The 22,717-nt window shown below is 38.4% G+C and overlaps 1 protein-coding gene across 1 annotated transcript in view; it reads right to left on the bottom strand.

Moving 5' to 3' along the window:
- LOC118975414 (nuclear body protein SP140-like protein) overlaps positions 1-22,717 on the bottom strand; it is a 56,232-nt gene extending 33,515 nt beyond the window's left edge. The window contains exons 1-4 of the mRNA XM_037029339.1: positions 22,600-22,717; positions 7,626-7,785; positions 6,371-6,539; positions 3,950-4,033 (exon numbers count right to left, since the gene is read on the bottom strand). Of these exons, the coding sequence (XP_036885234.1) occupies positions 3,950-4,033; positions 6,371-6,539; positions 7,626-7,785; positions 22,600-22,637 (451 nt within the window). The 5' untranslated portion in view covers positions 22,638-22,717. The remainder of the gene's footprint in view (positions 1-3,949; positions 4,034-6,370; positions 6,540-7,625; positions 7,786-22,599) is intronic.

Raw genomic sequence — 22,717 nt, 5'->3', positions numbered from 1 at the left:
CAAACCATGGACATGGACAGCAATGGGGGATTGGCTTGGAGTGGGGAGAAGGTGACAGAGGGGAAGGGGAGAAAAGTGGAAAGAACTGTTAACGGGTTAAACAATTTTAAGAAAACCTCAAACATGAAAAAAGTAACAACCCTCTTCATCATGACCTAAATCAGATAATCCTCTCTCTGCCTGGTCCACTTTTTACCAGTTCTTCATTCACGGTCCTTTACTTTTTCTTGACATAGTTCTCTTTGAGTCTCCCCTTCATTTTTTCTGTTTATTGATATTTATTTCCCTCTGTATATTTCTGTATTCATATGTATTTCTCTAAATATTTGTCATAGTACCCAAGGCCCAGCAGGGTCTGTGTTGAAGCAAAACAGGTGCCCAGGACACAAGAAGGTGCTGAGACCTTCTTTCATGTGTCCCAGGGTCTCCTGCTTCTCTCTAGACCTGACCCTGCTACTCCACCTAATTTTTTTGTTATACTTTCTCTGTACTGTTTCCTACTTTATCTTATTCTATTTTTGTTTCTAGTGCATTGTTGTTGTTACTGGTTGTGCCTATTTCCTTTGCACTTATCTCTTCTGTTTCAGACTTGCTCTGAGAGTTCTTTATCCTGTAAGCCTGTACCCTAGACCTTGTTCTTATTCATAGGTATTTTATTTGCTCCCTGCATCAATCAAGGTCCAACAGGAAAATGCAAAGCCTCCTAAACTTTTAGAGCAGGAGGAATTTAATCCAGGGGATTAGTTGTGTGGCTAATGAAAGAGCTAAGAAATCCAAGTGCAATACAGCAACCCAAAGAATGGTCAACAGAAAGCTATAGAAGATGAGCTCACGTGCCAAGGTCAACACATAGGTAGAAACTGGACCATCGCTACTGTGCTTGGTGGGAAGCAGAGCCATGGGAGATGCAGCTACTGCCAGAATTGCCTCCCAAGAGAGTGATGGGGTAATACCAGGCTTCTTCCTTGTTCCCACTCTCCAGTCTCTTGCTAGTGTCTCCCAGGTTAGGAATCCAACAATAAATAGTAGCAAACAGACTGGCAAGCAAGTCTGCAGGGATCAGTGGCCAGAGTTAGAGGACAGAGCAGAGCGGAGCAGTAAATAATGAGTGAATCCCTGAGTAAGTTACCCAAGACCTGCTCACCCCCTTCCCCATGGTGAATCCTCTCTGCTCATTAATGATTCCATCCAAATATCCCACTTTGTTCCTACGAAGCTCAATAGTTTATGAATGGATGGACATTATTTTCAGTTCAGCTTGATTTTTTTATTTACTGCTCTTTTTCGAAGCAAAGTAATTGATGTAAAAATGATTTAATGATTAATTCTCACAATTTTAACATAGAACCTGTGCCATGCTACATGTTTTGTGTCACATCCACAGTTCCTTGGAGCCTCCTCTTCTGGGGGCAGGGAGATAGCATGAGACACAGAGTTTTCCACTCCTGTGTATGTCACAGTCAACTGTCCCTGCCGGGTCAGACTCTTGTGCACATTTATTGGCGGTTTGCTGGGCATCATTTGAATTATAATGTCATTGCTTCCTCTACCCCCCAACCCATACACACAGATTGAATCCCTTCTCTGCTCATTACTACTCACAGTTCCTTCCTCTTGCCCCTCCTGTTCTAACCACTGGCACTAGTGGATAAACTGTTAAGAATATGGATTGGTATATGTTGGATATACTATATTCTTAAATGTTAACTAATTTTATCTTCATCCATGTATATGTTTAGTGATTTTGAGAGAGGAAGGGAGAGAGAAATATATAGACAGAGAGAGAGAGATGAAGAAAGAAAAAGAGAGAAAGAGAGAGAGAGAGATCACTCAGTTGACTCCTGTAAGTGCCCCTCCTATAAGTCAGGATTAAACCCACAACGTAGGTTTGTGCCCTGACTGGAGATGGATCACACATACAACTTTTTGCTGCCCAGGAAGGTGGTCTAATCAACTGAGCCACCCTGCCAGAGCTTAAATATTAGTTTTTTCACTGAATATAATTAGCTAAAAGTATAATAGTGCTTTCAAAAACCATTTTGAAGGGTTTTCCTTTAATAAAAATGTATTATTAATTTAGAACATCTTTTCTTCAATAGCACATCCCAGTGGAAGCTACATAATAATGCCTTCCAGGGTGTTTTAGAGCAGCTCTCGAGGGTTTGCATAGGAGGTACATGGTACTCATGGTCCTGCGTGAGGGACCCAACAGGTGAGAGATGATGGCCCAAGAGGAACACAATCATCACCCCTATCTCATTCTTCTCACTGCAGTGCTGGCCAACACTGGATGGGATATCAAATCAAGGCTGCAGCCAGGGTCAAGAGAGACAGAGGCAGAGACTGTGAAACCAGGTGCATAGGCAATAGGTCCAGGTCCAGGTTGGCAGGAGGTGGCAGCATGTGCATCTAAGGAGTATGGAAGGAGGGACCCTCCCAACAACCAGGAAAATGAAGGCTCTGTTATCTAAATTCTCAGAGAAACTGAGGATGCAAAGAATGACTATTATGGGCAATCAGTACTAAGAAGAAACTGCCTTCACACACCACAGCACATGCCAGCATTGGGCACAAAGGGAAATTGATCACAAAACAGTTACTAGGAACACCCCATTGTAATTGAGGGATGTGGGCTATTCCAGGGCAGGCTGTGATACAAGTAGTCAGCAGTTCTTCAGGGAAGAAATTAGAAACTTATTTAAGAAAATGAAGTATAGGCTGTGCTGTTTTCCCCTAGTCCCACTTAAATCTTTACAAAGCAGGATTTAAAGATCCCCTGCTTCAGGTATCACAGAGCCCATTTGGACCAGGAAGATCATACCTGACTCTTGCCATCAGCTGTACCCCTGGCCTCAGTCAGACCATCTTACTGAGATCATTCATGAGCCACTCAGTAACTGCAGATGGCTTCTCATGTCACTCATTGCCATAATGAAACAATTTTTATCCCCAAAGATGCCCCTCACTGGTAGCCTTACCTTACTTCCTACAAAGTCTTGTCTCATTCCTAGGTCCCTTAAAAAACACATTGCCTCTGCATGTCTGTTTCTCTATCTTGTTGGCTTTTCCATGAGGTGTAGTATTGGAGTCTCCTGCACATCCTCCACCTCCTAGTGGTCTTCTTTCTCTGTGTTTCTCTCTGCATATATTTCCCTATTTTTATCTCAGGTTTCTGTCTTTGCATGAGACTATCTGGTGTGCACAGGGTTTGGAACACAGGGTCTGGGTTCAGAATGGCTGGGTTCATCTTGCCTATTTGACTCCAAGCCAACTGTATACATGACCTCTCTAGATTTCAGTCTCCTTTTTGCAAATGGGCTGATAGTGATAATACTTCCCAAGGGCATCTGTGAATACTATGTTCAATAAGTGAGGTCTAATATTATGGTTTTTTATTGTGTCCTTTACCCTTTTCTCCTGCCTTTCATTTTCCTTCCTTTTCTCTCTCAAAATACTTTCATCCCCTCCTCCACATCTTACCACCGCCTCTCTTCTCTCTCTATGATTGCCCATTTCCTTGAATACGCTTAGTCTTGAACAACATCCCCAACAGTTAATCAGTTCCTTAATTAGCCATCATTAAGTGTCTGCTATTTAATGTTGACTATGGATACATAGTTCCTCGAGCTTCAAAGCTTCACACTGATCTCCTACAAGATCTTTCTAAATCAAAATGACTTCCAGGTCAGCATTCTCATTCAATCTGGTTTTCTCATTCATTGAGGTCCTGTTCCTTTGTATTGGTTATTGGGTCCATGGTCTCTTATCACAGCTACTCCTCTGAAATTAGCCCCTGGTCAGACTCTCACATGAACACCTCTCCCTAACTTCTCCATCCTCCTTAGTATTTCTCCCCCGATTCCCCAAATCCACTCTGACCTCAAGGCCCACCTCCCTTTCTCCTTTCATCTTAGCAGATGAGAATTGGTTTTCATCTGGTTGCAATCACCTTGTTCAAGGCTTGATTGGATATCATGCATTTCCTTATTTTCTTCTGCTTCACTTTCTGGAAAAAAATTTTTGTCTGGTATCTCTGAAGAGAGGGCAAGAGAAGAAGACAATTAGAGATCTCCATCAAAAATAGTCACGTCACCTCAAATTACACATTAAGGATTTCCAGCCCTTGGGTCACTCAGTGCTCAGTGGGTCCTGATCTTGATGGTAAAGTTCCCCCTTCATCCCTGGGGGAGAAAAGAAAACCCCCAACAAAGAATCCTTTGTGCTTCCCACACAGAAAGGAGTCACTTGAATGTCAGAACAAAGAAACTGTGGATCCCTGGCCAGGGTGGCTCAGTTGGTTGTGGGTTGGCCCATAAACCAAAAAATAGCAAGTTCAATTTCTGACCAGGGTGCATATTGAAGGCAACCAATGAAGTTTCTCTGTCATATGGATATTTCTCTCTCTTTTCCCTACTTTCCACTCTCTCTAGAAATCAAAAATAAAAATAAAATGAAAAAAAAGCTGTTGTGGAAACATTGTCAGTTTTTGCTCATGTAAAAGAATTCAGTTGGCTGAGAAAGCATATATAAACATAAATAATGTTGTTTATTTTTAAATGTGTTTGCTGAGTTGTTTAAACTGTAAGAAATAAACAGAATAATTTCTATGAAACAGGACAAAGATTCTATAGCACTTCGCATGCACAGAAATGGAAAATTACCAAAAACTTTAAAAATATGGCTGGATAAGAGTAGGCTTTGAGGCTGGTGTGGCTCAGTGGACTGAGTGTAGGCCTGTGAACTAATGAGTAGGTTTCAGCTTGGTTAAGTCAAGGAGGATGAGTGTTTCCCAAAGAAACAAATCAGAGGACGTGAGAGCAACTAGACACATGTCCAAGGGGGTCCCAGATCCCAGGGCAAAGGAAGGACCCTCTGAAGCTATGAGCAGGGAGTGAGTATTACACTGGAGGATGTTCCAAGAGGCTTGTTCCAGGGACCTGAATGCTGACAGAGGGGAGAACATGGCAACAGCCCATGACCCCTGCATGGAAGTCACCCAGCAAACACTGGAGGAAGGAAATAACCCAAAAATTCCTGGGGTAGGTTTCTGCAGAGAGGCCAGAGTACAGCCCGAGGGGGCAGTGAGCCCATATGCCTAGAGCTGATGGCAGGGACATCTCCTGGGACAGTAAACCTGTGCTTATAAACCTTATAAATTTGTACTTCTTTTTACCGTGTAGCAAATAAAATGAAATTCCTTAGATTTGAAAGACAGACCTTCCAAAATCTCTTTTCAAACTTGTCCCTCTTGACTCAGCTCCCACAGTCTGCTTCTCACTCTGACATGATCTGATCTATGCTTGTTCTGCAGACACAGGGGACCTTTCCCATTCTGCCTGTTCCTGCACCAGCTGCACTCCTCAGTGCACACAGTCCTCTTCTTGTGGTTCTCCATCGTTACTTGGGGATCTTTGTGAGACAAAAACTCCTTTAGGATAAAAGATGTTCTAGGCCAGTCAATCAAAAAATTTTGGAGAACCTTTTGTTTACTGAGGACCAATAAAGAAATACAAAATCATGCCTGCTCAGGAAAGAAGGAGAGAATCAAACCTGTAGTTTTTGTATAATGTCAAAATAACCCCACCTCTGGAAGAGTAATTGCTTTTGTGATTGTTTGATTGTTGATCACATGTGTTGCAGGGAATGCGTTTAAAAAAACCATTTCTTCTTCTTTAAGGGCAAATTGAAGTTAATTTTCTTCCTCATTACTCTGGCAACCTGGTGAAGGTGGCCTCTCTTCTGTGTTACAGGCCAACACTGAGCTTAGAGTTAAAAATGAGCAGTGACACTAGTTGGGTCAATTGGGTGTGTACTAGCAGGGACTAAATGCAAACTCTAAGCCATTTTTGGTCTTTCTCCAATGCGGTGTCCCTTGCAAGTTGGCTCTTTCCTCGTGGGGTCGTGGAAAGTTATGACTACAGAGTTGTTACACAAGACATTCACTCACATGGACATGGTGTGGCTAAATCAGGGTGGGTCCTGCATCCACAGCTAAGCTGTCACTCAAGGTCGGTAGTAGTCAACCTGGTAGACTGCCGTGTGGACCGCTGCATAGGGTCTCATGAGAGCAGCAACAGACGCTGTCTATTGGGATGTTGTGTTTCTTGTCATTTGTCCTTCTCAGTAAATCTGATGACATTGTGGCTCTGGTTGTGCTGTGAGTCTAAATGCCTCATTAATCAGAACCAAGATGGGCATTATACTGTATCCATTGTATTAGAAGCTTTGAGAAGCTCATACTACATTTGTTTTCCTGACTGTTATTTCCCCACTGCCCAGCACTGTGTGTGGCACATAGTAGAGGCTCAATATATACCTGTGGGGAGAAATTGACCCCGGACATTAAAAAGTAGCTAATAAGCCTAATTACCATTTTTGAAGATTTCGTATATATAACTTAAACCAGGGTTTTTCTTCATGGTGAATTTGTTGAACAATATTTTCAGAAGGGATGGTTCAAATTTCTTCTCCACTTCAAAGAGAATGTCGTATACAACTTCTTCTACATTATGACCTTTTTTAAAAGATTCTTTACAAACCTTAAAAAATAGTGAATGGGAAAAGTATTAATACAGACTTCCAAGTTACAAATGAGCCCTAGAAAGTGAATTTGTTGTAATGTGTTACAACTTTTCTGCATTGTTATCTTCTCATGCACAGTTTTAGAATTTGCATATACTTGAATGGCAATGAAGTGGAACAACTAAATCCTTCCTCTTTGAAAATACCCATTTCAGAATCTGATCTCCTCATCCTAATTTACATTAGACAGAAGAAGGAGGAATTTAAAGAACAAAAATGGGTTCACAGTTAAATGATATGTAGCCCTTGCAGAGCCTGGCCACAATTTTAGGAATTGACTTAGCAGGTGATGGGCTGATGTTCTATGGACTGGACAACCCTGTCCCTTTCACAGGAGTGGCTGAGGCTGAAAGGGCTCAGGGAAGCCAAGTGGTGATTTTCCCTTCCTGTGATGTTTTCCAAAAAGTATGCCTATTCATAGAAAAAGAGAAAACTTGTAGCTCTGTATTTCCACCTATGTCTTTTGTCAAAATTAACCTAAATTCTAAGACTCCAGAAGTACCAACAGAAAGTTAAAAAATAGGAAAGGAAACTGAAAACTTTGGGAGGAACAATAGCAAGCATTTACTTTCAAATTTGTCCTCACAGGACATTTAATCTCTGGGGATTTAAAATTGAAAGTAGTTGTTCATTGAAATGAACTGTTGTGTCAATTATTATTTCATTAAATGAAACCATTAAACTTATTCACCTATTCATTAAAATTGCTTTTAATTCCTACTTTATACTATATTATGTATATAACTCCTATGAGGCATTATTTATCTGTGGGCCTAGCCTATCTCCACAGCTATTCACCCAACTGTAGGGAGCACAATGGAGCACTGTTACTTCAGTCTGGAGCAAGGCTGTCCATAATGATGCATGCTTCTCTTCTCCCTTCTGACCCTGTAGGAACACTTACAGCAGTACATGAGAAGGTCCCCACTCACAAGAGACTCCTCAGGTGTCTTGTTGTGCTCTGATGTTTGATTCCAGGATATCAAAGCAAAACTTAGTTTATGGTTAGTTAACCACAGTGTGAAAAAGTAAACTTCACTTACATCATACATTTCACTGGTGATGAAGTCATGGTCATGCAGAAGTTGAAGTAAAGGATATGATTCTTTGATTGCCTGTGAAATCTCTACCTTATGCATTTTGAAGAGCCGCAGTGCCACTCTCTCTATGCTGTTGTCTATGTTCTGGGCTTCTGCAGACATCCTAGTGAGAAAGGATATCATAATAAAATGGTCATTAAGATATTGATATACTGCAACATTTTATATATGGAAGATAGGCTGTGAAGAACCAACCTATATAAAGTAAATGGTCCTGAGTAGAGATTAGAACACATAAAATTGAAGCAATGGACAAAGCTATAATAAAGTGAAGCATGGTGGATTAGAAAGATGTTGATAATTGAAAATTTCCAATAGCTCTGTCATAACCAGAGCAATTGTAAAGTTTATTGTCTTAAACATAGTAGGGTTTTTTTGGAAAATATTTTGATGTATAAAAAATTGAGATGGAGTAAACAGGCCATCCATGGAGGAATAAGAAACAATGGAATAACAATAGAATTTAAGCTTAAAAATGTATCTTAATTAACAACTAAAAAATAAATTTCAAAAAGCTAAAAGCCAGGTACTCCCTGTCTGACTTACAGAGTTAAGAGAAATGCCATCTGAATTATAAAACTAATTCATAAATGATAAGATGTGGTTTAATAATGATATGATAAGGCACAAATTAAAATTTCACAAGAATGTCAATCATTTCTTCTGGGACTTCTCTTTGAGTTAATATAAACCTGTTTGTGCTATTGCTGTATATGTTATGAGTATGTTTAGTCATCTGAACTTCAGAAATGGCTGCTGGGTTTTTTTGTGTGTGTGAAATAGCTGTAAATCTGAGTCTGTAATTCTGCTTCTTAGTTGATCATTTCAATGCTCTGATACTAATGTTTTACCAGACATTTTGTATTCCTAAAAGTCATTAAGACTCATAATTTTTCTTTTTCACACCAGAAGAAAATTACTGCATCTTCCCAGTACCCAACCTGCATCAGGAAATAATATTGTCACATTATTGTATAAAATTCTGTGAAAAAACAAGTTTATGGTTCAAGATTTCAGATAGGAGATAAGCTTTTGTCTTCCCTCTTATTAAAAATGCATGAATAGAACTGGAGAGCATTATGGTAAGTGAAATAAGCCAGATAGTGAAAGACAAATACCATATGATCTCATCTATAAGTGAAACCTAATTAACATAACAAAAAAAACACAAGCAAAATAGAACCTAAGACATGGAAATAAAGAACAAACTGAGAGTGACCAGAAGGGCAGGGGATAATTTGGGAAAGAAGGGGAAGGGTCAGGTCCAGGAACATGTATAAAGAACCCATGGACAAAGACAATGGGGAGACAGATTGAAAGTGGAAGGGGGTAGGTAGGTCAGAGGAAAGTAATGAGGGAAAATGGGGACAACTGTAATTAAACAACAATAAGAAATTTTAAAAAAAGAATGCTGGAGGTTATTTCATACTGATCAAATGTACAGTCTACCAGTGTATAGTAATGATCTATAAAAAATCTTTAAGGTCATTTCTTTTGTATTCCATAGAAATTCAAAGACCTACATCCAAGATTGCTCTATCCAGCTTTCATTTACAATGGAAGGGCAGATAAAGCGCTTCTCAGATAAGGTCAAGTTCAAGGAGTTCATCATCACCAAGCCCTTATTATATGAAATGTTAAAGGGACTTACTTATCTAAGAAAAAAAAGATAAAAATATGAAACAATGAAAGGACAGCAAACTCACAGTTATTAACAACCACACCTAAAACAAAAGCAAACTAAGCAGACAGCTAGATCGGGAGTGGAACCAGAGAAATGGAGATCACAGGAGGGTTAGCAAGAGGGGAGTGGGAGTAGGAGAAGGGGAAAGAAGGTACAGAGAATAAATGGCATAGATAGTAGGTAGAAAATGGACAGGGGGAGGTCAAAAATAATATGGGAAATGTAGAAGCTAAAGAACTTGTGACACATGGACATGAGCTAAAGCGGGGGAATGGGGGGAAGGGTGTGCATGGTGGAGGGGAATGAAGGGGGGAAATGGGAAAACTGTAATGGCATAATGAATAAAATATATTTTTAAAAAAGGATATTTCTTTTGTGATTAATGACTTCAGTATACTATCCAAGAAATCTTTGCCTACCTCAATTTTATAAAATATTCAAAGCCAACATGCCCAAATCTAGATTTTCTGTACTGTAACACTGATCTATTTGTCTATTCTTATGTCAATATTACATTGGTTTGATAACTATAGCTTATGAAGCTGTTGAATTCAATTGAAAAAAGATTGCCTTGAGTTTTGTAGCTCTTTTGGTTTTCATATAACTTTAGAATCAATTTGTCAATTTTTGCAAAGAGCATCTTTTGGGTATTTATTGGCCTTACATTTAATATACAGGTAAGTTTACTGAAAATTAATATCTTAACAATATCGAGTTTCAATTTAACATATTACCACTCTTTATTTTTGAAGCTTTCCTTAATTTTAGTTAGCGGTATTTATAGTTTTCAGTGTGGATATAAAGCACATATTTCCCTAAACTCATTCTTTTTTTTTAATTCAACTTTTTAAAAAGATTTTATTTATTTATTTTTTTAGAGAAGGGAAGGGAGGGAGAAAAAGAGCTAGAGAAACATCAATATGTGGTTGCCTCTTGCATGCCCCCTAATGGGGACCTGGCCCACAACCCCGCATGTGCCCTAGACTGAGAATCAAACCAGTGACCCTTTCATTCACAGGCCAGCATGTAACCACTGAGCCACATCAGCCAGGGCTCCTCAAACTTATTCTTTTTTATGTTACTTTAAATAGTATTGATTTTAACTGATTGTTATTATTGTATAGAAATTTCATTGGTTTAAAATATTAACCATGTATCCATAACTTTTCTAATTCACCTGCAAATCTTCCTGAAGTATTACTGATTTCCTTTGGAGTTTATAAAAAACAATCTTGTCATTAAAACACACAAAAAAACCTTTGACATTTTGCTTCCCAATGATTTATTTTTATTTTTTTTATTTAATTCTTATTCAAGTACAGTTTTCTGTTTTATATTCCCTGCTCTGTCCCCCCAGTGCTCCCCCCTCCCTCCCATTTCTGCCCCCCACCTTAATTATTGTCCATGTGTCCTTTATACTTATTCATGTGAGTCCCTCCCCTTTTCCCCTGTGATTTTCTCCCCTCTCCTCTCTGGACTCTGTCAGCCTGTTCCGTATTTGAGTGTCATTGGTCATATTTTGCTTGTTTGTTTGTTTTGTTGTTTAGATTCCTGTTAAAGGTGAGATCATATGGTATTTGTCTTTCACCTCCTGGCTTATTTCACTCAGCATAATGTTCTCCAGTTCCATCCATGATGTTGTAAAAGGTAGGAGCTCCTTCTTCCTGTCTGCAGCATAGAATTTCATTGTGTAAATGTACCATAGCTTTTTGATCCAGTCATTTACTGATGGGCATCTAGGTTGCTTCTAACTCTTGGCTATTGTGAATTGTGCTGCTATGAACATCGGGGTGCATAGGTTCTTTTGGATTGGTGTTTCAGGGTTCTTAGTATATACTCCTAACAGTGGAATTGCTGGGTCAAAAGGCACGTTCATTTTTAGTTTTCTTAGAAAGTTCCATACTGTTTTCCATAGTGGTTGTACCAGACTACAATCCCACCAACAGTGAACTAGGGTCCCCTTTTCCCCACAACCTCTCCAGCACTTGTTGTTTGTTTCTTTGTTTATCATAGCCATTCTGACTGGTGTAAAGTGGTATCTCATTGTGGTTTTAATTTGCATCTCTCTGATAGCTAGCGAAATCGAGCATCTTTTCATGTGTCTCTGGGTCCTCTGTGTGTCCTCCTTGGAGAAATGTCTGTTCAAGTCCTTTGCCCATTTTTTTAATTGGGTTACTTGTCTTCTTTGAGTGGAGTCAAGTGAGTTCTTTGTATATTTTGGAGATTAAACCTTTGTCTGAAGTATCATTGGCAAATATGTTTTCCCAAACAGTTGCTTCTCTTTTTATCTTGATACTGTTTTCCTTAGCCATGCAGAAGCTTTTAATTTTGTGAGATCCCATTTGTTTATTCTTTCCTTTATGTCCCTTGCTCTAGGGGACGTATCAGTAAAAATCTTGCTGCGTGGAATATCTGAGATTTTCCTGCCAATGTTCTCCTCTAGGGCTTTAATGGTTTCACAGCTTATATTTAAGTCTTTTATCCACCTTGAATTAATTTTGGTGTATGATGTAAGTTGGTGCTCGAGTTTCATTTTTTTGCATGTAGCTGTCCAGTTCTCCCAACACCATTTATTGAAGAGGCTATTATTACTCCATTTTATGTTATTGCCCCCTTTGTCGAATATTAATTGACTGTAGAGAGTTGGGTTTATTTCTGGGCTCTCTGTTCTATTCCATTGGTCTATGTGCCTGTTTTTATGCCAGTACCAGGCTGTTTTGATTACAGTGGCCTTATAATACAGTTTGCTATCAGGTATTGTGATCCCTCCTACTTTGTTCTTCTTTCTCAAAATTGCGGCTGCTATTCGGGGTCTTTTATGGTTTCATATAAATTTTTGAAGTGTTTGTTCTATGTCTGTGAAATATGCCATTAGAACTGTAATAGGTATTGCATTGAATCTATAAATTGCTTTGGGCAGTATGGACGTTTTGATGATGTTAATTCTTCCAGTCCATGAACAGGGTATATGTTTCCATTTGTTTGTGTCTTCCTTGATTTCTTTCTTCAGTGTTGTATAGTTTTCTCTGTACAGGTCTTTTACCTCCATGGTTAGGTTTATTCCCAGATATTTTATTTTTGTTTTTGCTATATTGAATGGGATTTTTTTCCTGATTTCTGCTTCTGCTGCTTCATTGTTGGTATACAAAAATGCCTTTGATTTCTGGATATTGACTTTGTATCCCACTGTTTTGCCAAATTCATTTATTAGTTCGAGCAGTTTTTTGGTAGATTCTATAGGATTTTCCATGTACACTATCATGTCATCTGCAATGCCAGTTTTGTTTCCTCCTTTCTGATTTGGATGCCTTTTATTTCCTTTTCTTGTAACCCAAGCATGTCCCCTGACTGGGAATCGAACCACGATCCTTTGGTTCGCAGGCCTGTGCTCAAGCCACTGAGCTACACCAGCCAGGGCCCAATAATTTATTTTTCTTGTCTTATTATTGTGGTTAGGACTTTTACTTCAATCTTGAAGAGAAGTGCTGAGATCTGACTCCCTTGTCTTTTTGTCCAGTCTTACAAAAAAATAACTCAAAATAATTTATTATCACTATTAAGTGTAAGATTTGCTGTACATTTTATATGTATTTATATGAATATGTAAAATGAGTCTGAGAAAGTTTTAGGCTATAGCTAGTTTGTGAAAGTTTTACCAGAAACAGCTGTTGAATTTTATCCAATTTATCCACATACATATATATATCTGTGTATATATATATACATACATATATACACACACACATATATAATATATACACATGTATTATATATACACATATATTTTATATGTATATATGTATATATAATACATTAAATGTATTAAATATGTATATAATACATTTTATATGTATTTATATGAATATGTAAAATGAGTCTGAGAAAGTTTTAAGCTATAGCTAGTTTATGAAAGTTTTACCAGAAACAGCTGTTGAATTTCATCCAATTCATCCACTGAGATGTTCATATGATTTTCCTTCTTTATTTTTAAGAATGAATCTCATTGGTTGAGTTTTGTAGCCTTTTCATAAGTGGAACATATAACCATAAGTCCACAAACATTGAGAAAATTCTCTAATATAATAATGAAACACTAATACTTTTTAAAAAGTTATCTTATGAGAAACATAGATAATGTAAGAAATAGAAAAAAATTTTCCCCAAAGTAGAATTTTTATAGAGATATCAGACTTATATTGCACACTATAATGCTAAGGAAATATAACTGCCATAGAAAGAGATAGTGGTCTTACATATTTTAATGATTTTAGAAGTGAAAAAAATATGTAAATGTTTGTACAATAAAATTGGAGAAATATTCCACAAAATTAGGTAGAGATTAAAATGGAAAAATAAAAGTAACCTTAAGAGAAAATATGAGGCTAAGGCTTAACCACACAATTTAATAGCCATGTAATTGGAGTTGAGACAGCTGGGCAGAGGAAATAGAGATAAGGAACAGATCGAGAGAATCATTTAAGGAGATACCACAGAGTACAAGAGTTTTTTTGAAAGGACACAATTGGGTATTTTACACAAATGAATTTTAAAAGAACTTGAAAAACAAAGAGAAAGACGTAAAGCTTCCAGAAAGAACTTGGAAACAGGAGCCTTATGGTGGAGTGATGGAGCATAGCTAAGATGTCTCCTCCACTGCAGTGGCTGGAGAGCCTAAATTTTCATTATTTCCTTTATGTACATAAACATTTATAGTTTTTAAAATAAAAATTTATAGATGCTCTTAAATTTTTCTGCAATCACTATTTTACTTTTTGGCTTGTTTCCTACCTAGCATGTTTTTCCTTCCTTTCCATTCATATCAATGTCCCCACCTCTGCTGCCTAACTCATTCAAATTACTTTGCATGGATATTTCCCTAAGTCCTCCAAAAGCATGTGATTTAATCTCCCTATATCTATATCCCAACAGCATCTTCCATAATGTTTTATCATATTATATTATTATATGATTTTTATTCTTCTACATCATACATTTTTTCTGCAGTACACAGAGGTGGGCAAAGTAGGGGAAAATGGGACATCTGTGATAGTGTCAACAATAAACATAAAGTTAAGAAAAACAGCACTTATTAAAGTGATTGGAAAAAATTAAAAACTGCACCTTGTCAATAAAATAAACCTTTAAATATAAAGACTCATGTTAAAAATGGAGAAAGAGATACCATGCTAACACCAGATTGAATGTGGGAGGTACAGGACAGTACAGCAGAGAAGAGTAATGGGGGGAAATGGGGACAACTGTAATTGTACAGTCATAAAAAAATTTAAAAAGAGTAAATGGAGTAGCCATATTATTTCCACACATATAAAAATTCAGAACAAGAGGAATTATGAAGGAGCAAGAGGGCATTTCATATGAAACAAGGGTCTGTTTTCCAAGAAAACTTAACAACCCTTAACATGCACTTACCTAACACACACCTAAATTATATAAGGTAACAATAAAAAAAATACAAGTAGAAATAAATAAGTCTACTACTAGAGTGATGATTTTTTAACACCCTATTTTAGTAAGTTACAGATCTACCAGGCAAAGAATTAATAGAAGTATATTTGATCTGAGCATTTCTGTTTATCAAGTAGATCTATTTGACACTTATGGAATATTCCATTTCACAACACTAAATACACATACTCATCATCATCACAGGAAATAGATCTTGCTGTTAGAAGCTATTTTGAAAAAGAAGAAAAAGGGAAATAGTGAAATGAGACTGAGTAAAGATGGTTAACTATTAGAAAGTCTCTGTGTGATTTTATTGCAGCAAGAACAAAAGCAAAAAAAGTATTTAGTTATATTCATAAATTTACTTAAGAAGGAAATTTGGAAATATCTAGCAACTATTTCTAGAAAAACATATGGAGTAGAAGAAGCTAACACAATATACAGTCTCCAAAAACACCAAATACTGCAATAAACATTGAAATGATGAGACCATTCAAATAAAATAACACAAACAAATCATTACTACAATTTACATATATGAGAAAGAAACCCCCCCAAAACTGAATTTATTAAAAATTGTGTATTTATTCTTAGATGTTGAAATTCAGTCACTTTCCAAGTAATCCTCACTTGATGCAATACACCTATCAAGACTTTTTTTCCACTGTTCAAAAACAGTTTATGAACTCATCAATTTTGATGTCTTCAAGTGCTTCTGCCATTTTTTTTGTTTTACCACTTCCACATTGGCAAAATGTTTTCCTTTGAGGACTTTTTTCATCAGGGGACACAAGGGGTGAGTAGGGATGATGAGACATGGGGATCATGTCAGTTTTGGTCAAAACTGCTGAACGCTCAGCACAGTGTGGGCAGGTATACTCATAAATCACCCACTAACAAATGAACAAATGGATTGAAAAAGTTCTCAAAAATTTTTTACTGAAGCCCAACACAGCCTCTCACAGCAATGCTAGCTGGTACTCTGATACAGTTGGGTTCCTAGAACACTTACCTGGGGGAGAAGCCTGTACTACAAGGGGCGTCCACCATCTAGAAGATAAATTCAGATAATTTTGGGTCCCCCCTTCATATATGTTTTAGCTAATGCAACAAGATAAAAAAGTGAAGTCATTGGTATAAATACTAAAATAAGATACAACACTATATGGCATATAATGATATGTGGAGGAATTATAGAAACCTAAATAAATTCACAAAGAACTAGAAAAAGAATTTTCCAAGCAGCAAAAATTTTAAAATCATACAGAAATTAACATATTTTAATTGTTACAACATATACTGAAAAGAAATGAAATAATACTTCAAACTCAAGAGTAAATATATATGCATATAGGTACAAACATATAAAAGTTTTGAACCTATATGAGAGAAGCTATGATGTGTTATTGACAAAAATTTTAAAATATTTAAGTAAATGGGGATGTAGAAGGTGTCTCCAATTAGAAAACATAGCAACTTTAAAATATCAATCCTTCTGAAATTATTATAAAAATGCAATGCACTTGCAATTTGTAATCCCATTTATTTGGATAAAAAAATTAAAATATATATATGACAGGAAAAATATCTGAGCCAAGCAAAGTATTAAAAAATTAGTAGAGAAGACTTAATAGGTATGAATGTTAAAAATTTGGTAAGATAGTAAATGAATATAGAAAAACTTTTCTCTAGGATTATACCCTAAGAACCCTGAAACATCAATCCAAAAGAACCAGTGCACCCCAATGTTCATAGCAGCACAATTTACAATAGCTAAGTGCTGAAAGCAACCTAGGTGCCCATCAGTAAATGAATGGGTCAAAAAAACTATGGTACATTCACACAATGGAATTCTATGGAGCAGAAAGAAAGAAGGAGCTCCTACCCTTTGCAACAGCATGGATGGAACTGGAAAGCATTATGCTGAGTGATATAAGCCAGGTGGTGAAAGACAAATACCATATGACCTCACATTTAACAGGAACCTAAACAACAAAACAAACAAGCAAGCAAAATAAAAACAAAGACACTGAGCCCTGGCTGGTGTAGCTCAGTGGATTGAGTGCGGGCCTGCGAACCAGAGGATCGCGGTTCGATTCCCAGTCAGGGCACATGCCTGGGTTGTAGTCCAGTTCCCTGCAGGCCAACTCCCAGCAGGGGACGCACAAAAGGCAACCATACATTGATATTTCTCTCCCTCTCTCCTTCCCCTGTAAAGATAAATAAATAAATAAAATCTTAAAAAAAAACAAAAACAAAAACAAAGACACTGAAACAGAGAACAGGCTGACAGTGACCAGAGGGGAGAGGGGAGGGAATTTCAGGGGGAAAGGGGAGGGGTTTACAGGAACAAGTATAAAGGACACATGGACAACAACTAAGGGGGGTAGAAATGGGAGGGAGGTGGGGACCACTGGGGGGGCGGCTGGGATGGGAGTAAAAGACAGAAAACTATACTTGAACAATAATTAAAAACATAAATTAAAAAAAATTCTCAGCACATAGACCTAAGAATTACTATATCTAACATACAAAGACAATAGCCCATTGAAAAAATCTGACCTATAATGCCAAAGAAAATGGACCTGAACACCCACTTAGAGAAAATAAAATTAAAGTGTCCAATAAATATATGAATACATGCAAACTAAAACATAAGTGGGAAAGCGTTTGTCGCCCATTAGATTAGAAACACAATTTCATAAGTGACAATGCAGCGTGGGAGAAGATTCAGAGAAGCAGACATGAATTGATGGTGTGAGCATGAATTGCAGTAGCTGGTACTGCGTAAAAGTGAAAATGAGATCTCTTTTTTAAAAACATCTAGGAGAAAATATGTGTGACTTTGGGTTATAGACAGAAAGGTAGCTGTCACACCAAAAGCTTGATCAATAAAAGAAAAAAGCTGATAAATTAAATAAAAATATTTAATCCTTTGTGCTTCAAAACACCATTAATTTTTTTAAAAAAATCACCACAAACAACTAGTCCCAGAGCAGAGAATGAGAATCTGGGCTTGGCCAATGACAAGATCTGCTGGTAGCCAGAAAGAAGGCGAACTTGTAAGGGTCAGGCAGGGCTGGAGTGAAGGGTCCCAAAACACAGTCAGAACCCCCCTCAGGATACACAGTAAAGTTTTTCAGGCTAAGCTAAAGAAACCATGTGAAACATCTCTGAAAAGCAGAGCAGAATTACTTGAAAGCTCACCATTTGGAGCTGGTCATGGCAATTATGATGAGGTCCAGAGAACATAGAGGGAGCAGAAAGCTGGGAAGTCACTTTGTCTTAAGAAAATTTACCTCAGCTCTGGCCACAGCTGGGGACTGATTACCTGGACTTTACACAAACAGAGGGCTACAGCTGGGAGACAAAAAAAATCACAGACTCAGCATTTCAAAAAATTAGTAGTAGGAAAACCCCACAAGAGCTACTACAAATTAAGTAGTTGTCATAGAAGAAAATTTGAGACAACTATTATGAGCAGGAAGTAAAAAGCTGATTTATTAGGAACAAATAAAGCTGTGAAGGCTAAAGTTGCATGCATGGAAGAAGAGTTTTACCCCCAAATTAAAGAAAATACATTTTGTAGATATTAGAGAAGAAACTTTCCCTGATGCAAAGGTGAAATTGACTCTGCCGCCTCACTGAACAAGAACTCCGGTTAAAGACAGTGTGTGTGGAATTCACCAGTAACTTTCAGCATAGCTTTTATTTACTTGTAATAAACAGGGTGCACCTATCTTATAAAATCAACACTATAAGTTTTTACTCTAACTTGAAAACTTTAACAAAAGTTGCCATAAAAAATTAAAAAACAAGAAAACATATATATATAAAGTCCAGAGTATGTAGCAAACTCTCCCTTATCATTAAAGGAAGGACAACCACCTCAACTGATTACATTGGCCAAAATAAACCAGCAATTCATAGAAGAGGCAATTTAAATGGACAGTAGAAATGAAAACCTGTTTAAGCGCCCCCACCCCCCCCCACCCCATGCAATCAGAGAACACAAATTAACAGGATGCATCTCTTTATCCAGCTCCTTTGTGAAGTCTGGGTGTGGAAAGATGGCTGTGGTAGGAGAATATAGTGATTCAGACACTAGGAAGGCAATTTGAAGGTTCTATAAACAATTAAATTTAGGACCCTTTCCCTCAACAATTATAACTTTTAGTTTCTGACACAAGACAAATACTTACATATAAGCAAAAGCGTGAAAAATATATAATGGTTATTAATGCAGTTTGTCGGTAACCGCAAACAATTGAAAGCAGTATAAATGGTTTAAATGGAATATAACTTAAAAACAATGGAATATTGAGACTTCCGCCAAGATGGAGGCGTAGGTGGAAACACTGTGCCTTCTCCCACAACCAACTTTGAATACAACAAAGGTTTAGTAAACAAAGATGCAGCCAAAGAACAGAAAATTGAACTATACGGAAGTCCGAAAACAAAGAACCATTCAACCAGACCAGTAAGAGAGGCGGAGCCAGCAGTAGAGCAGGGTTGGGCAGGAAGGATCCCGCCCCCCCCACCCCAGGTGCCCAGGCAACCGGGGTAGCATTGGGCGGACCCAGTGCGGGCGCAGGGTGGTGGGCTGACTGTGGTCACACACTCACCCACAGATAAACCAGCAAAGGAGTGAGCAGTGAGCAGTGAGACAGACCATGCAGGCCCCAGCAGCAGACCCAGTGAGGGCGCAAGGCAGCAGGCTGACCGAAGTCACACATTCGCAGGCAGTGAGACAGACCATGCAGGCCCCAGTGGCGGGAAGCAGCAGAGTGGGACTGCCCTTCCTCCCCTTTGACCCCGCTCCCACATACAGCATCACAACCCAGCAACTGAATTGCCCCACCCTGATGAACACCTAGGGCTCTGCTCCTCATACGTAACAGGCATGAACAGTCCAAAATATGGCTCAAAAAGAACTCAAAGCCCTAGAGCCAATAACTCTAAGCGACCAGGAAATAGTGAACCTCTCAGATGCACAGTTCAAAATACTAGTGATCAGGATGCTCATAGAACTGGTTGATTTTAGTCACAAATTAGAGGAACATATGAAGGCTAAACTAATTGAAACAAAGGGAAATGCACAGGAAACCAATAGTGATGGAAAGGAAACTGGGACTGAGGTCAATGGAGTGGACCAGAAGGAAGAATGAAACATCCAACCAGAAAAGAATGAAGAAACAAGAATTCAAAAAAAATGAGGAGAGGCTTAGGAACCTCCAGGACATCTTTAAACATTCCAACATCCAAATTAAAAGATTATCAGAAGGGAAAAAAAAAACCAGCCACGAGTGGAAACCTTATTTGAACAAATAATAAAGGAGTACTTCCCCAGTCTGGCAAAGGAAATAGACTTCCAGGAAATCCAGGAAGCTCAGAGAGTCCCAAGGAGGTTGGACCCAAGAAGGAACACACCAAGGCACATCATAATTACATTAGCCAAGATTAAAATGAAGGAGAGAATCCTAGAAGCAGCAAGAGATAAGGGGACAGTCACCTACAAAGGAGTTTCCATCAGACTGTCAGCGGATTTCTCAAAAGAGACCTTCCAGGCAAGAAGAAGCTGGAAGGAAGTATTCCAAGCCATGAAATCCAAAGACCTACAGCCAAGATTGCTCTATCCAGCAAAGCCTTCATTTAGAATGGAAGGATAGATAAAGTGCTTCTCAGATAAGGTCAAATTCAAGGAGTTCATCATCACCAAGCCCTTATTATATGAAATGTTAAAGGGACTTATCTAAGACAAAGAAGATAAAAAATATGAACAGTGAAAGGACAGCAAACTCACAGTTATTAACAACCACACCTAAAACAAAAGCAAACCAAGAGGACAGCTAGATCAGGAGTGGAACCATAGAAATAAAGAACACATGGAGGGTTAGCAACAGGGGAGTGAGAGGAGGAGAAAGGGGGAGAAGATACAGAAAATAAGTAGCATTGATGGTAGGTAGAAAATAGATGGGGGGAGGGCAAGAATAGTAGGGGAAATATAGAATCTAAAGAACTTGAGACATGTGGTCATAAACTAAAGTGGGGGAGTGGTGTGGGAGGGGGTGTGCAGGGTGGAGGGAAATGAAGGGGGAATAGAACAACTGTAATGGTATAATCAATAAAATACATTTTTAAAAAAGAAAAAAACAATGGAATATTGACTCTGTGGGATAGTTTGCAGCTTTAATAAGAATGAGGTAGATTCGTTATAAACAACAAACTAAGCAAACAATTAGAATAGGAACAGAATCACAGAAATGGAGATCACATGGAGGGTTATCAGCATGGGGTATGGGGAGAATTGGAAAAAAGGTACAGGGAATAAAAAGCATAAATGGTAGGTACCTAATAGACAGGGTGGGGTTAAGAATAGCATAGGAAATGGAGAAGCCAAAGAACTTATATGCATGATCCATGGACATGAACTAAGTGGGGGGAATGATGATGGGAGAGGGGTTGCAGAGCAGATTGGAATAAAGGGGAGAAAAAATGGGATAATTGTAATAATATAATCCATAAAATATACTTTTAAAAAGAATGAGGTAGATCCATCTTTTTTTTTTTTTTAAGATTTTATTTATTTATTTATTTATAGAGGGGAAGGAGAGAGGGAGAGAAACATCAATGTATGGTTGCCTTTTGTGCATCCCCTGCTGGTAGTTAGCCTGCAAGGAACCGGTTTGCAACCCAGGCATGTGCCCTGACTGGGAATCGAACCTCGATCGTCTGGTTCGCAGGCCCGCGCTCAATCCACTGAGTTACGCCAGCCAGGGCCGATCCATCTTTATTAATGTAAAAAACCTCTAATATTTTCAATATTAACAATGAAAATGTAAAATTCAGAACAGTGTATACAATATAATCTCACTCATTAAAAAAAAAACAAGACAGAGATTATGCATTTAGGAAAACAAGTCATGTGTGTAAAAACATAAAAGAGACATAAAAGGCTGTGCCCACAACACTCAGCAGGCCCAGGGGGAAGCTACAGGGGGTGGGTGGTGAGTGGAACTTATTCCATCTATATACATCCATGTCATTTGACATTTTATGACCAACGATATAGAATGTACTTTTTGTGTTAAAAAATTAAACAAGTAAACATTTTAAGTAATGTTATTTCTGACCCATTAGTAAAGAAAGATAGAGTTTCTAGCCTTTTCCTTGTCAGAAGTAAAATCCATCCAGAGCAGAAAATGAAGGTACAAATGAGACACTCAGCCTGCACTGGTCTTTGGCATTTTGGTTCTTCCTCTTCCTTTGACTATCTTAGATCAAGATCCCTGGAGGAAGAACCAGACTCCCAGTCAGAGATGGGAATAGGCCTGGTGCTGACCGGTCTCCAGGTCAGGCAACAGACCAAGGTACCTAAAGTCAGAGGTTTAACCTGAATTTTATATTTTCTAAAGTTCCTAGGTGACGGTGGAGGGGTCAGAAGAAAATGAGAGGGTTCAGAGGTCATGAGAAAATGACAAATAGCTGCCTCAAAGTCAGAATGGACAACTGAGTCTGGACGAGCAGTCAGTGGAGCAGTAGGTATAAGACAAGGGTCCTGTGGGCTGTGGCAGCTGCACTCACACCAGTGGCTGTCCCTCTGCAGTTTAAAGATCCAATTTCCTACTCATGTGCTCCTGTATTTCATTATACTGCACATGAGTGTTCTTGTAGAGTTGGAGGACGGTCCAGGTTTAGACGAATGAGAAGCACTAAAGCAGTAGCACCTCCAGAGAGAAAGTTAAAGAAAGGAAGATAGAGACTGACCTGCTGCTGAGGTCTCTGCCCCCACTGGCCATGGACATTCTCTGGGCTCTGCCAAGACCTCCAGTGTCTCCAGGCTGGTTTCAGCGTGGCTGTCCAACCCTGAGCAGGAAGTCTGTGA

The sequence above is a fragment of the Sturnira hondurensis genome, unplaced genomic scaffold (genome assembly GCF_014824575.4).
Source record: "Sturnira hondurensis isolate 20B ecotype Veracruz unplaced genomic scaffold, ASM1482457v3 Scaffold0020237, whole genome shotgun sequence".
In the NCBI taxonomy this organism is placed as follows: Eukaryota; Metazoa; Chordata; class Mammalia; order Chiroptera; family Phyllostomidae; genus Sturnira; species Sturnira hondurensis.
The sequence above is the reverse complement of the archived record's forward strand: the minus strand, read 5'-3'. Positions and strand labels throughout refer to the sequence as shown.